The following is a 17,552-nucleotide window of genomic DNA, read 5'->3' as shown; positions in this document are numbered from 1 at the left end:
TTAAACTTCCACTCTAGTTAATAATTCTGAAATTATTTAGCTTGATTGCTTGATGCTATTTGATCATACAGAATAAACATTCCTGTTAGTAGTGAATTGTTCTGAGTAACTTACAATAGAATCGATGTTTTCTTTATGTTTTACATTCCAAAAATTGTATAGCATTTTTATATTCAAACAAAATATTTTCAAAAATAACAAGGATTATCTTTTATTATTCAAGTTATTTCTTTTAATTAAATTGTAAACATTTATTTCAAAAATAATAGAATATAATTTATTGAGTCAACAAACGACAATATATATTATCTTTTTGACAATTTTTATGTAATATTCTAATTTCTAGACTATTAAATGTAATAGTTTTTATTCATACATTTTCTATCTTGACACACTGTTAAACAAATGTATGAGCCATGTTCATAATGGGAATAGCCAAGTGTGAGAGAGAACCCAATATATCCAAATCAAACTACCCCTGAGAATTTCTATAATTCTAACTCAAATTCAAATCCAGGTTCCAAAAGCAGCAAGCAGATTGATACCTTTACCATCTTGACTAGTTAAGTCATCATATGTCAAATTTATTGCTTTATATTTTATATCTCTGTAACTAAATTATATTATCTAAACATCTTCGAAAAAATATAACATCCATTCCAAATAAACTATTGCAAAAACCTACTGATTATTAACTTATATCTGAAATGTATTATTTCATTCTCTGTGAATTTATTTAAATATAAAATACATAAATAATAAAAAATAAATAAGTATAGTAATATTGATAGATGAGACTAAGTCCATTGCATTGTTAGATGAGATGCATTTAGTCATAAAAAAAAGTTTATCTTATCAAACTTGTTGGACTCCTTTACTACTAAAAAAGAAAAAAGTTTATCTATTACTTATTTTTCTTTATATTTTGTTCTTTAACCATTACATAACACAGAAGTATTATTAACTAGTAATATTTCATATTTACTATAATCTTCTTGTACTTCTCAAATAGTTAAAAGTACCAGATACTTTATAGATTATATCTGTTTAAAAAACTTTTTAACATAAGCTGTCAACAGTTTGACTTAAAAGTTTATAAGCACATACAGTTGTGCAATTTGAACTATCAGAATATAGTTGATCTGAAGAAAGAAGTAAAAATCCTAAACAGAATATAATCAAATTAAATATTTTGATTTTTTTGAATTTCCCTCTCTCTTTCTCTCTCTCTCTCTAATCTCAAATATTAAAGAATAATTTTATTATACTTTTTACTATATATGATTGCTCTAAGTAATATAATTTTTCACATATTTTCATTCAAAATTATTATTATGTAAGAAATCTTAAAATTCTTATTATATATTGTTTGTATTCAATTCAAATGTCTTACCACATAAATCTTCTTCATCGCTTTTATCTTCACAGTCTAGTATACCATCGCAATATTTTGAAATCTGTATGCAACGTGTACCATTGTCACAAGTTTGATTAGGATATATACAAGAGGACTTCACACTCATATCTGAATGAAAAATAAATCAATATCTGGGTTAAAACAAACATACGAAACTTTTTGAAGCAATAAACTTCAATAAACTTATTTTTAAAAATGTAATCTAAAAAGTATGTTTCATAAAGTAATCTAAAATTTTAACTTACCACAATCTTTTTCATCAGAATTATCATTACAATCATTATAGCCATCACATTTAACATGACTTGGCAAACACTGCTCTCCATTTTCACAGAAAAATTCCTTTGGACTGCAGGTAACATTTCCTATAAAAAAAACAAATAAATATTTTCAAAAATAAAGATTTTTTTTAAATATTTGATAAAATAATAATTCACTTAATAATAAAAATATGAAGATAATTTAATAATAGAATAATTAAAAAATATACATAAAGATGTTATATATTTGTAAGTTTGAGAAAAGTTTACAAAATGTTTCAAAAACAAACTCCTTTACAGTAATTATTTTTCTTGGCTAATTAATCATATACCATATTACTTCTTAGAATCCATTACAAAATGAAAAAAAAATAAATAAATAAACAGTATTATGATCCTCAGCAAATAAATTTTAATTATAAATATTTTGAGCATTTTGGATTGCTATCCTAAAATAATTCTGTACAAAATAAAACAGCTGTTAAAAGTACATATACAAATAAATTTATTTGTATGCATTCTTTTAACAGCTTTTCTTTTTGCTTATGAGGTTACTTGAGGATAGTCATTGCTCAATGAATGCTCAAAAATATTCATAATTAAAATGTATTTGCTGAAGATTTGTGGTTATTTTATTATCTCCTATTATATCCAATTTCAGATTAAATTTTTTCAGATAAGAAATTATTTCCAATCATAGTTATAAATGCAATTTTAATAAATATTTTTTATGTTGATGTATTCCTTAAAAAAAATGCATTTATAAACTTCTTTCCTTTTAACTATTACTTTTATATTTATTATTTTATTGATATAGTGATTAATAATACAATAACACTAATCATCACATATACTATTGCTTTGAAACTATGGGTACTCTTCGGTTAACGGGACACTAGTCAATCGATAAAATCTGATTCTGTTTGCATCTTAATATTTGATTTATTTTAGTTTAAATTGTATTTAAAGTTAATTAGAATGCAAACTTACTCTTTTCTTTAAGTTTGTATAACAGTTATAAAAGTCAATTTGGAAGTTAAACAATGATTGTTAATACACATATCGTATCGAATATTTTTGCGTCAGTATAACTGCAAAGTTAAAATTTAATTTCTAGTTGTAAATTATACATATAACTTGTTATTTTATGTTATTTGGTTGTAAATTATAAATGAAAATAATAATAATAATTAAAAGTTCATTTTTTAATTTATTTCCAATTTACTTTGCTATTTTGCATAGAATCGCATCTCAATGTTGCATCATTCAGCATCATTTGGTTATGTAAATTATGTTTCTTGGTAGGCATGATGAACCTCAAAGTTAGATACTGTAACTTTTTTTTCAAAGTTTGCAGTAACTGTTACTTTTGGTCAGTTTGTTATTCTTCAATTTAAAATGGATTTTAGAATATTGCAATTGTCAACTGACGAAGAAATTGAGATTCTTTTTTCTTAAAAATTAGAATCTTACATGGTGAGTTAGGAAATAATCCCAGCACAATTGGTGATTGGAATGATTACATGCCTTATGTTTGAGTGGTGCAAACAAAGTCATTGAGGTGGACAAAAGTCAATATACATGTAGAAAACAAAATGTTGAATGTGTTCTTCCGCAGCAGCGGACATTTGGTGGAAATTGCCAAGAGTCAAAATACTGTTTTTTACTAACTATGCATGATCATTCAGCTAAAACATTGATAGATGCAATATAAAATAACATGAAAGAAGGAAGTATAATATTTTCAGACTGTTGGAAAGCCTACAAAAATTGCGAGTTAGAATAAGCCAAATATGAACATTTGCAAGTAAATCACAAGTATAATTTTGTAGAGCCAGCAAGAGGATAACATATTCAAAACATAAAAAGTAATTGTAGTAAGTTTATTACTTTGTAAATTGTTCATTATTTCATTTAAATTTTAAATATGTATGAAATACAAAATAAAATATTGATTTCACTAAAAGTAGTAACGAAAATGATTGGTGTCCCATTAACCAAAGAGTATGAAACTATGTTTTGTAAACATGATTGGTAAAATCTAGCTACTTATATTAACTGCATCTCTCACTTCACGTTTTTATATGATGCTGTCAATTGTCAATAAACTGTATCTATAGGAAATATTCAGAAGCTTAATGCTTATTCAAACAAATAAACAAAGAAACTGTTCAATAGGCAAGTGTCACTATGTTGTATATTTATGATATACATAATATAATACTTAGAGATATTAAATTCTTTAACTACAATCCTGAGTTAAAGTTAAGGCTGATGCACACAAGCTATGCATGCTGTAATATATAATGCTATAATGCTTCAGCATTATTTCACAATAAATTATAATGGCTGATGTACATCAGCCTTTATTGATTCACCTATTAATTACTTGATCTTATTTATGAATTTTGTTGCAGATACTACTATATGAAAATCTTTATTTATATCTGCAATAAAACTCAGGCATATTTCTTGTAAAAACAATTATTTTCAAATATTATAAAATTAACTGCTAAAATAACTAAATATTAGAGAGGTTGAGGCGCACGTTTTAAACGTGTAAACGTGTACGTGTGACGTTCGGCGCCGCTTTCCCGTAAGCCTAAAAGTTTGACGATGGTGTTTGGAATGTCGAGCGTGATTCCACCGACTATCCAAACACCATTNAGCTTCTAGACGAGTGTTGAGATCTCTCAAACATATGAACTACTGTCACATATTATGTCAATAAAAGCATCATATGATACATAAAAAAACACAAGAATTAGATCAGAGAGTCAATGCAAACTGGTGAAATTAATACTGCTAAATACAAAAGTTATGTGCATAATTACATGATGTGTCTAAAACAAAGAATATATTATTTATCTTGATCAAAGTTCAATAAAAGAAAAACCTGTCTCTGAATTTTAGTATTATAGTTGTCAGGACCCTCATCATTTAGGACAGATTTAATCAACAGGAATTTCTCAACCGTCAGCATTACAAACATTGCTTTTGTTATCAGTACAGGCTGATGCCAGAATATGTTATTCACTATGCAACAAACATCAGGGGAGTCCACTTCAGCAGACCAAGTTCTGCTAAGGCCTTCTTTGTGCATCTGAAACATCTCATTAATGAGAACAGACATAACCGTAAGAGACTGTTTCTATGTTGTGTACATAGAAACAGTCTCTTACAGCTATTTTTACTTCTACTTTATGGTTAATTTTATAAGTTAAAATTTATAATAAATTCATATTTGGCGCACAAAAATAATTATACTATACATTTTACATGATATAAATATAGTATTTATTCTTCACCTAAGGACAATTTTTTCTTTTTTCTTTGTTTATATTANTATTTTTACTTCTACTTTATGGTTAATTTTATAAGTTAAAATTTATAATAAATTCATATTTGGCGCACAAAAATAATTATACTATACATTTTACATGATATAAATATAGTATTTATTCTTCACCTAAGGACAATTTTTTCTTTTTTCTTTGTTTATATTATTTAATTATAATACCAAAACATCAATTATTCCTAGACACAAAGATTACTATCTAGCCTGGGCTTACTGCTTCCAAAAAAATGTAGTATGCAGTATTTATACTGTATGTATATGTAGCCTTATTATAGCCTAGTAATACAGCAAATTGATTGACAGCACTCCAAATACAATTTAGATACCTTTCACAAAATTAATATTTGAAAGATATGGTATTTGAATATGGTGCCTAGTTTTACATAGTTCTTCATTAACTATTTTCAAATCACTTTTGCATTGATCTAAAAACATAATTCTCTACATTAAGACTGGAAATCTTATATAATTAACTATATATTAGAGTATACAAGAAGTTATAAGTCTAGAACAACTTATCTAACAATTTAATTTATATTTACCACAATTCTGTTCATCTGCTTTATTCAAACAATCATATTTGAGATCACAAACCCACATATGAGGAATGCATGTACCATCTCCACAGTAAAATTCATCACTATGACACAGTGAAATAGTAGTAACATAGGCTAAAAATATAATGAGGTAGTTAAATTTCTTGACCATATTTTAATTTTACTGTTTTATTATGAAAAAGATGTATGTTATTAAGTAATAGTAATTCAATTTTTATATAATACATACATACATACATACATACATACATAAGGTATTTACTTATGAATTAATTAATAGTTTATAAACATATATGTCTAAAATTTTCAATTAATTTTCTTATATTTTATATTGTTTACAATGTACAATAATGTATTATTATGTAATAATAAAACATAATATAGTATTAATAATTGTCTTAAAAATCTTTTATATAAAAAAAAATAATAAATTAATAAACTTACTGCAATTTTCTTCATCAGATCCATCTAGACAATCCCAAATACCATTACATTTATGAGATGCATCTAAACATTTAAAATTATTATCACAAGAAAACTGATGCGTTCCATTACAAGAGTAGTCACAATTTCTTTCATCAGAACTATCTTTACAATCATCATCTCCATCGCATACATATTCTTGTGGAATACAACGCTGATTATCACAACGAAATTCCATAACTTCACATTTCCTATAAACTAAAATATTACACAATAAATTCGATAATTCAAATAACCAACTATAATTAATATAATTCTATTACAAATAGTTAACAAAAAATTTAACTATATATTAATATGTTATTATTTAATATAGCAAAACTAAGAATTTAATTCTGTTCTAGATTACCTAATATATTAATGTATTAAAGTTTTTTTAAGTATACAGTAAAAAAATACTGTTCTAAACAATTAGGAGATTTTGTGACAACAAATTTATATTACAAGAAATTAGTAGAGTATGGTCTTATATGGATTCATTCATAGTTGGTGAATGTTAGGTTAACTCTTGGATGCACAAGGGGTAATTCTGACTATTAAAACACACAGATATTTTTATCATTAAATTCACTGTAGAACAAAAGTAATAGAATTAAAATTACAAACAATTTTCTACAGCCTACCTTTAGCAAAAATTATTGAGATGAAACAAAACTAGAAGGTTCAAGTATAGACATAAAAAAAAGCAGAAAATGTTTTGTGTATACAATATGCAAGTTAAGTAAAAGTAACTGAAACTAAACCTTTTGACCATGCATGACAAAATGAAAATTTTAACATCTGAGGATGACATCTGTTGTTTCTTAGTCCAGATGCTTGTATTTACAATAACTTTGATTAATTGAATACCATAAGTATTAAAAGAAATGCATCAAAAAGATCAAAAAAGTGATGACTTTAGATGAGAAAGTGCAGCTTCTAGACGAGTGTTGAGATCTCTCAAACATATGAACTACTGTCACATATTATGTCAATAAAAGCATCATATGATACATAAAAAAACACAAGAATTAGATCAGAGAGTCAATGCAAACTGGTGAAATTAATACTGCTAAATACAAAAGTTATGTGCATAATTACATGATGTGTCTAAAACAAAGAATATATTATTTATCTTGATCAAAGTTCAATAAAAGAAAAACCTGTCTCTGAATTTTAGTATTATAGTTGTCAGGACCCTCATCATTTAGGACAGATTTAATCAACAGGAATTTCTCAACCGTCAGCATTACAAACATTGCTTTTGTTATCAGTACAGGCTGATGCCAGAATATGTTATTCACTATGCAACAAACATCAGGGGAGTCCACTTCAGCAGACCAAGTTCTGCTAAGGCCTTCTTTGTGCATCTGAAACTTCTCATTAATGAGAACAGACATAAACCTAAATAGGTTCACAACATCAAGACAGCACTGTTTTGGGAGAAGATGCCTTAGCACACCTATATAGCCAATAAAGAAAAGATCATCACAGGCTCCAAGGTGAAAAGAAATTGTGCTATGCTGAAACTTTGCAGCAAGTCATATGAAAAAGTCTGGTCTAATTTACCAAGCAAAAAATCAAAGTATTTAAAGGATGTAACAAGACTATGCTGCCTGTGTATTGGATGTGGAACAAGAAAATTTGAACAAAAGCTTCTTTTTGGACTGGTTCCACTATTACTTCATTCCCAAAGTCAAAGAAAAGGTGTTTCCATTTAAAGTCCTCCTTGTGCTAGACAATTCTCCGGAACATCAAAGATCTAAAAATAAATTATGTTCATAAATATAAAACATATTAAATAAACAACTTACAAAAATATTAAATTCCCATTAGAAAAGTATTAAACACTGAAAAATGTAATAAATTGTACTAAATAGATAAAAATCAAGCATTAAAAGTTTTAACTTTCATTCTAACCTACACTATTTGAAACAATTAGAAGATAATACAATCACAATATTAATGTATCTTTCAAAAGACTACACATCAGAAATCATCTATATTGAAATATAAAACATTAAATAAAATTCAAAAGAGAATATAACTTTTTAATAATTTTTTTTTTTCATTATTTATACAATTTGGTAATTTTTATTTCATATACCATATAGAAATGTAATAATTTATGTTGCAATAAATCCAGATAAAGTCGAGTGTAAACATGTAATGTATCACTGCAATAATTTATGTTCATAATTATATGAATATGTAAATTTGTAAATATGTGAAATTATGTTCATATAAATGATTAGTATAAAGTATTTATATTATATTTCTATTTTTCAGTTAACTTTTAATGTGTTTTAATACTTAATATAGCTTTGATATTAGATAATATTAGATTTTAGAACATATTTTATTAAATCATAATTATGAGTATTTAAAGAATATATTAAGATTAAAGTATGAATGAGCTTAGGAAATACTATATATGCAAAAATTCAAGTAAAATGAAGAATTATTGCCTTTTGATAATATTAATTTTTAATTATTTACAATTAAAAATATTGAAAAATTGGGAAAAAAAACATTATCATTTTATTTATAATCTAACAATCTCAAAATGATTATCATTAAGCTATCTTTGTCAAATTTTTCCTGTTGAACAGTCAAAATATCTTTAAACTTTAGGTTCAATTCAAATATTCTCTTTCAAAAAAATTAAATAAATAAATAAATAGATCACTAAACTTTAAATACTTTGCTTTAAAGATTGTTAACTTTAACCCACAATTTAAAATACAATATTAATAAAATAATTATTTTACTATAGTAAGCTAAAGAATTGAGAAAAGTTCTTATAAAATACTATAGAAGTTATTATTATTATTTTTTATAATGTCATTATTCCAAGTCTTCAAAAATTTTTGAACTTTCAAAACTAAAAAATATAAATATATAAACAATAAATTCTAAGGTATAAAATTTAGGTATAAATATTTTTTGTTTGAAAAAAATTTTCGAACAAAAAATATGTATAATGTATAAATGAATACAAATAAACTAAGCAAAAGATATCATAAATCATTTACCACACTGATCATGTTCATCAGAAGTATCTCCTTCACCACAATCTAAATCAGAATCGCAAGTCCAGCTTAATGGAATGCATCGATTACTTACTTTGCAAGTAAACTGATTGGAACTACAAGTAACATCTATAACAAACAAAATAAGTTTTAAAATAAATATATAAATGTTAAAATTCAGTAAAACTATTATTAAAATTTTTGTATTTTAATTAAAATTTACAATATTATCTTTATAATAAACTAAAAATATCATTATGCATGTTTTCAATTTGGCACTGGTAACCTGTGGTAATAATAATATAAATTATGACAAAACTAAATACAGAGTGTTAATCTCTTATCTGAAATTTCAAAAATCAAAGGTTTCATGAAGCATTTTTTCACAAATGTGAAGTTTAACTTGCATTAATGTCACCAATGTCAACTTCAGTTATGGAAATGGGTATTTTTGTTATAAACTTCTAACAACTACACAGAGAAATTCCAAAAAAGAAAAAATTTCCTCCATAAAATCCCCAAAAATAATAGTTGAATAAACCAAGAACTTGCTTTATTCAATTATCAATTTTTTGGGTCTCCAAAAGTTGCTTATAAGAACAATTTGCTAATTACAGTAAAATGATAAAGACATATACTATAAATAATTAAATATTTTTTCTTCTAGTGTCCAAAACCTTCTGACATAAGAAAGTTATGTATTAAATTATAAGAAAATGCTTTGAGATAAGAAAATAGATTTAAATTTTCAATTATTTCTCTTTATATATAAAATAACGTTATACTGTATATGTTTTAATCTTATTCTCACATATGTTATATTTTCATCTATTAGCATAAAATCGAAAATATATCTTCTAAACAATAATTTATATCAATAAAAGTCATTTCTCTAGCATGTTAAGGTTTTTAAAAAAACATAATTTGACTGATCAGTGAAGTATCATTACAACACAGTTTATAAAAATTAATAGTTCATTTTTAATAAGAAAAATTTTTGAAATATTTCATTTCTCATCTTCAGATGTAAAAAAAAATCAGAGACAATTTTCATCAGAGTATAATAGTCTCCTAATTCAGATTTTTTTCGATCTGTTTAAATCTTTTTTATTTATAATTATAAATAAAGTAATGAAATATTTCAAACCAAAAAACTGACACTAAATTTTTAGTAATAATGGCACCTTAAAAATTTAAGATATAGAATGAAAATTTAATTTTTATCTAAACTGTTGAATAAAGATTTCAACATCAAAGATATTCTTCATCATTGCTATTAATAATAATATAACAAATATATACATTTTATATTAAACAGCTTTATCATATAATTCAAGCTTTACTTTGTATTTGTTATAAAAATAAATTTATAACAATGAAAATAATTACTTACTTTTACATTTCATAATTGGTTCTTCATCAGAGCCATCAACACAATCTTTTTCACCATCACAAACCCAATGGATTGAAATACATCTGTTTTTGTCACATTTATATTGATCTCCATGACAAGTCACTTTTTCTAAAAAGATAATTATTGATAATATTATATTAATAACGATAATAATAGTCATAAGTCTAACATTATATTTAAAATTATAACATCAAACTAAATATCTTATTTTACAGATTTAATTATTTTAATAATTAAAATTTTGTTTCAATTCAAGTATATTTTTAAAAATATACTAACTATTTATTTTATTAAATATATATAAAAAGTAATTCTTTGTACTGTAAATTTTTCCTTAGTATAAAATAGTAAATAATGCAATATTTATTTTTCAATGCTTTTCACTGTATCTTAAATCTTATAAACAGGGCTGCCACAAGCAAGCATGTAGATGTGCACAACACAAACACAGACTCTATTGTCATGGATGTGTCAAAACACCTATCTGATTAAGTGCTTGATTTGAAATGTAAAATGAAAAAGAGGAACAAATTTTTATGTTGAAAAAGTTAAGAGTTGTTATTATTAACTTAAAAGTTGTTATATTAAAAATTAAGAATTCTGCTACTCTAACAATTAATACTTACAATTTTACTTTTTCAACATAATATTTTGTTTCTTTATTTTACATTTTCATCACTTCTCATACACATGATTATGCAATTTGTATTGCAAAATTAATTTATGAGAAGTGGTCCTCATTCTGCAAGGAATAAACTTGTATAGACTATAGGGACTAATATATAACAATGTTGCCAGATGTTTCTACCATCCAAATCCAATTCAAATGAGTTTTGATGATGATCTAAATGTAGGAATTCATGACATATGTGCACAAATTCATAGTAGGTGCAAAAAAACAGGACCACACACAGGCATAAAATACCCTAGTAGCAACAGTGCTAATGTGTGTGTTTGTCTACTATAGAAATTAATAAGAAACTGTCTACAGGACTGAAAAAGGTCTACTAGACATAACCTTTTGCATGGATTCTAATAGTGTAATTTAAAATTACTAAAATGACACTTTGACTTAGTTATTAATTAAAATGTACCAACATACAATCAGTGCTACAGCCCCATTTTTACTTGAACATATCTACATACCACTGTTCATAATCTTACGGGCATGGGTACTAAAAATCTGATGATTTCTTCTGCAAAATAGGAACTGAAATTGTTAGAAACTGAAATTGTGATTTGACATTTCTTTGGTTATTGTACTTTGCCCTGAAAGTGAAAAAATTAAATTGTTATTTCAGAGTAATATTAATGAATTAATTCAATTCAAACCATTTTATATCAAATTATATGTTTTGTTATTTTTTTTAGCTGTTTTCATCAAATTAATCATCAGATAAACTTCCATTTTATTACAGTTTTAGCTTTGTTTCAGATTGCATGTAGATGTTATTTACATTAAGTTTTAATTAATTTTGATTGTTATTTATATTAAAAAAAATAATTACTTTAATATATTCCTTGCTGTCAAAATCAAGGAATGCTATGATTCAACTCAATTTCCATTTCATTCTAATTTTATTTAAGAAGTTTCTTTCAATAAAATTCAAGTCAGGAATATAAAATACAAAATTGAATATCATATACAAATCAACTGTCTGAATAAACAGTTACATTATGGTACCATTTCGTACACAAAAAGATTCAATCACTTCTAACCTTTATTTATAGACTTACAGAAAGATGACATAACTGCCTCGTCAAATATGCACATTGTGCTACAATATGAATATGGAAAAATGTGCAGTACAATGTGCAGATTGCTGTTTAATATTAACTTATTAATAAGCAAATAAATAAATAAATGTTAAACAATGGTTTTGGTATCCATTAGGTTCTGACAATAAAAGAAATATTATAGTTGATGGTCAACAACAATTACTCCCATTTTAATGGTTGTTATTATCTGCAAAAACATAGTGTACCAATAAGCTCTCTTTTATGCACTATACTTGCAAAAATTGTTATGAGAACCTTGGAATGAAAGGTGGTTTATGGCAGCTCTGATTTATACATTTTTCATGTTATGTATAAGGTATGTGGATCTTATCCTGTTAGTATGGAATGATTCAAATGAACTATGATAAAATAATCAAAAAAGTAGCAATTTAAAAACTGCAAAATAATATGATTTATGCTATAATATTTGAAATTATTTTTAATATAAAAAGTTATCATCATTAAATTATCTATAAGTTTCCAATGTGAATAAAAATAAAATTTTTAAGAATTATTACCACAAACTCCATTTGGAGAGGAATCTTCATCAGATCCATCTCCACAATCATTATCACCATCACATAAATATCGTTTGTCAATGCATCTCAGATTTTTGACACACTCGAACTCATCACTGTGACAGCGTGGAGGAGTTGTATAATTAAGAGAACCTAAAAAATATTTGGATAATTTCAGTAATTAGTACTTTTANGTTCGTGACTTCGGTTTTATTTAAGCTCAGTTCTACACAACTGGATATACATCACTCTCGTCTAAGTTCGACTTGGGAATTTTTTTGTTCAATAATAAATGTAAATTCTTCTTCATGGAAAAATAAGACATCCCCTGAAAATAAGACCTAGTGCATCTTTGAAAGCAAAAATTAATATAAGACACTCTTATTTTCGGGGAAACAGGGTATTAGTTGTGTTCATTTTTGCAATAATTACAAATCTGATAATTATACTTACTTTTTGGATACCAGCTTATCAACAGAAATAAAAATCTTATGTAAATTTATTTTTTAAGTAAAGCATTTACTTTTAGTTTTATTTCTACTTTAGGATAATAAATTTCCATGGCTCAATAAGTAATGATAATATTTCATCAGCCTTGAGATTCTATATATGATAGTAATACAAATATTTCACACTCGAACTCATCACTGTGACAGCGTGGAGGAGTTGTATAATTAAGAGAACCTAAAAAATATTTGGATAATTTCAGTAATTAGTACTTTTAATTTAAAAATGTATTTTAATATTTCAATATCTAGAATAGTTTTAAATAATTATTGTTTATTTATTCAGTCACATTCTTCATTGCACATTTCTATTTTCAATTATTAATGAATAATTCTCTATAATCTTTAAAATCTAAGTTCAATTTAATTAAAATTTCTGTTCATTATCTTGATAACTACTTCACATATTTAGAAACAATAATTCAAAAATAATAGTTTAAATAGAGTAAAGAAAATTCAAAAACAATAACTGTAAATGATTACAAATGTACTTTTATATTTTCTCAACATGTTATAAGTAAGCAACATTAGATTTGCTACATTAATGCCATATATAGCTGTAGTAGTTTTATGAATTACTAAAAATTCTATTATAATTTTTCATATTATTATCTTCTCTTAAATATAATTACAAATCTTAAATATTAACAATAAAAAAACAAATATTGACTGCATTCTGAAATCCAAATTAAAAGATATTTTTATAAATAATAAAATAATCTTCAGAAGTTTGCTTAATTAACTTGAAAAATTACTTCTAAAGTAAAATCAAACTATTTTGTAGTAGTAATAACATGTTTTTAAAATAAAAATACTATACCTTCACATGAAAATCCATCTCCAGAAGAAACATTGCCATCACTACAAGCACAAACACTTTTACCTCCAGGAATCGATAAACAAAGTTCTTCACAGCCACCATTATTATTTGAGCAATCATTAGTGCCTATAAATAATATTTAGAAGTTTTAGTAAAATTAGCAAACTTAATATAACAACACAGTGTTTTTCAACTTTTTTCTGCAAGTGGCATCCTCAACTTGGTTTTTTGTCTTGCAGCACCCCTAATTCTTTATCAATGTAGAATTATTGTACTTCTTATGTGTAACTTATTATTAGTGTGCTAAAGCACCCCAGGTGAAAACCATTGCATACTTTGCATAAATTTGCTTTTTTATCATAACTGTTGAATGAATATTGATTTTTGTACATGTATGGTAATACTATACATTTTTCTACTACCGTGTTTCCCTGAAAATAAGATATCCTCTGAAAATAACACTTAGCATAAGTTTTGCTGAATTGCTAAATGTAAGGCTTCCCCCAAAAGTAAGACCTAGCAAAGTTTTTTTTATTAATATAATAAATATAAATACAACTTTTTTACAAAGAAAAATTCTTTGTTTCAGTCATTTTTTCATTGTTCACACCATCAGCACTTCATTAAAAAAACACAAATACTCACAGAGACGACCTTCCTTTTTAGGCTACTGCCTCTGTAGTTAAAATGCAAAAAATGATAAAAGCGTCTTCTGGTGTTCTTGCCACAATCACATGATACATTTTAAGTAAAAATAATAAGTTTACATGGCCAACAATTATTTAATATTAATATAATAAATATAAATGCAACTTTTTTACAAAAAAAAAATTCTTTGTTTCAGTCATTTTTTCATTGTTCACACCATCAGCACTTCATTAAAAAAACACAAATACTCATGGAGACAACCTTCTTTTTTAGTCTACTGCCTCCGTTTTTTTTACTCGTAACATTCATCGGCAGATGGTTGAAAGTGGCCATTGGCTTTTTGAAAGTACAGCCACTGATTGGTCAGCAGACAATCATGCCACACAGCATAATTTGCAAAAGACTATAACTTGGAAATGAGATTTGCATAACGTTACAGCTGATGATCACTAATTGGTCGGCCGGGAATCACGCCACATCACATTTGCATAATACTAAGGTTCAGTAAGCACTAATTGGTCATCAAGCCTGATGTCAACGCTATAAAAAGGTTAAGTTAAAGAAAGAGTGGGAAGTCCACTCCAGCACAAGAACTTCATAAGTTCACTTCAGTTCGTGACTTCGGTTTTATTTAAGCTCAGTTCTACACAACTGGATATACATCACTCTCGTCTAAGTTCGACTTGGGAATTTTTTTGTTCAATAATAAATGTAAATTCTTCTTCATGGAAAAATAAGACATCCCCTGAAAATAAGACCTAGTGCATCTTTGAAAGCAAAAATTAATATAAGACACTCTTATTTTCGGGGAAACAGGGTATTAGTTGTGTTCATTTTTGCAATAATTACAAATCTGATAATTATACTTACTTTTTGGATACCAGCTTATCAACAGAAATAAAAATCTTATGTAAATTTATTTTTTAAGTAAAGCATTTACTTTTAGTTTTATTTCTACTTTAGGATAATAAATTTCCATGGCTCAATAAGTAATGATAATATTTCATCAGCCTTGAGATTCTATATATGATAGTAATACAAATATTTAGTAAAAATTAAATAAAATTTAATATTTAATTCTGAAGTTCATTAAAACATTTATATACTTGTATGTCATCTTTAATAATTAGAAACAATATGAAAATTTTAATTATTATTATATTTAAGATAAAACTACAAAAGGAAAGAATAAAATAAAAATGCTGAAATTTTGAAATAAAAATATAAAATACAAAAATATCAATTATTATATATCGTTATTTCATAAATATCAAGCCAATTCTGTTCCTATTTAAATAATTAATTTTTCAATTTAATTATATCATCATTTATTATTATTATTATTATGTGTTGGGTTTAGTGGGTTATACTCGGTACANGCTGCTTTCGCCACCGGTAACCAAGGGAGACTGGAGCCTATTTTTCGAACGTGAGCCTCTGCCTAACCCACGAACGTGGACCTTGTTAACCCGGGCGACGTCCGAGCCGGTATCATACTTAGATCTGGTTACTACCATAATGATTATCTCCACAGAATGTGGGTGTGTGGTCACTCTTAGCTTCATTTCTCCCCATAGACCTTACTAGCATGGGTGTCCCTACCAGGAGCTTGTGCTCCAGCCTGCATTGCCCTATGGATCTGTAAAACTACTGGGCTCTCCCACCACGACCATGTGGTGACCACGGGAGAGTTATTATTATTATTATTATTATTATTATTATTCAAAATATAAATGTTTTAAATATGATTAATCATACCTGTTTGAGAACTTCTATCAAATAATTTAATTTCAAAGACAGGAGGATTTTCTTTAACCAATGTAGTTATGGTTTTGTCTGGTATTGACAACCTTTGTATAAATCCTTGCTGAAATTCTGTCCAAAATAAAAACTGATCATGATGAACCAAACCATAAGGATGTTGTAATTCTTCTCCTTCTAATAAAATCTGAAATAATTGTAATTTTACAAATTCACTTATAAAAGTAGGAAAAAAACCATCAAATCATATAAAAACTAATGTTCCAAAATTAATTTATTGGATTTCACAAATAAAACATTGACTATACTTTAACAATTTCAAGAACAATATCCATCTCAAGGGCTTTACATCTAAATTTTCAAAATGCTGTACAGTACCTCATTCGATTTTAACCAATAAAGGTTTTTTAAAATAATTCTTATTATGCAGAATAAGATTCACCCAAAAAATAAAAATTGATTATTCTGACCCAAGGTACCTTTTTATGGATTGCATCGTATTTATAAAAGTTTCACTTTAGTAAAGTATAGTAGTATCAAACTTGTATACATTTTTCATAAAATTAGTAACTAAATGTCTCAGTATAACTAAATTGAAATATTATTTATATTATTTCATTATACACATTGCTGTCTGTGAAAGTTGCAACACCAAGAAAGTTGTTTTTAAATTCTGTATTATATAAAACAAAATACTGTAAGGTCTCATTTTATGCGGTGGATACATTCTACAGAAAAGCGCATAAAAAAATTTGCATAAAAAAAGACTTTACTTGCCTTGAAAAAGTAGGGATACGTTCCGTAATTTTCTAAAATCGCATAAAACCAAAACAACGAGTTAAAATTAACTTAAAACCGCATAAAAAAGTTTGCAGAAATTAAAAGAAATAGGCTGCTTAATTAATAAATTACATCGAATGTCTGAAAGAAATTCATATAAAATTTAATTTCAAAACAATTACAGTTTATACCTTTCAATGCGAAACTCAGAATGATGTAATAGCGACTTGTCGATGGTAT

General features: G+C 25.9%; 1 protein-coding gene across 2 annotated transcripts in view; it reads right to left on the bottom strand.

Moving 5' to 3' along the window:
- Positions 1 to 17,552, bottom strand: part of LOC111630688 (low-density lipoprotein receptor-related protein 1-like) — a 138,289-nt gene that overhangs the window by 41,324 nt on the left and 79,413 nt on the right. For both annotated transcript variants that reach the window (XM_023374831.1, XM_023374839.1), the window contains 9 exons: positions 16,530 to 16,719; positions 14,124 to 14,249; positions 12,798 to 12,950; positions 10,480 to 10,608; positions 9,090 to 9,215; positions 6,037 to 6,273; positions 5,578 to 5,706; positions 1,663 to 1,782; positions 1,394 to 1,525 (listed from right to left, as the gene is read on the bottom strand). In XM_023374831.1, the coding sequence (XP_023230599.1) occupies positions 1,394 to 1,525; positions 1,663 to 1,782; positions 5,578 to 5,706; positions 6,037 to 6,273; positions 9,090 to 9,215; positions 10,480 to 10,608; positions 12,798 to 12,950; positions 14,124 to 14,249; positions 16,530 to 16,719 (1,342 nt within the window). The remainder of the gene's footprint in view (positions 1 to 1,393; positions 1,526 to 1,662; positions 1,783 to 5,577; positions 5,707 to 6,036; positions 6,274 to 9,089; positions 9,216 to 10,479; positions 10,609 to 12,797; positions 12,951 to 14,123; positions 14,250 to 16,529; positions 16,720 to 17,552) is intronic.

This window comes from Centruroides sculpturatus, unplaced genomic scaffold (assembly GCF_000671375.1).
Source record: "Centruroides sculpturatus isolate CEXI.00-Female unplaced genomic scaffold, Cexi_2.0 scaffold20, whole genome shotgun sequence".
Taxonomy (NCBI): domain Eukaryota; kingdom Metazoa; phylum Arthropoda; class Arachnida; order Scorpiones; family Buthidae; genus Centruroides; species Centruroides sculpturatus.
This window is presented reverse-complemented; position numbering and strand designations above follow the sequence as displayed.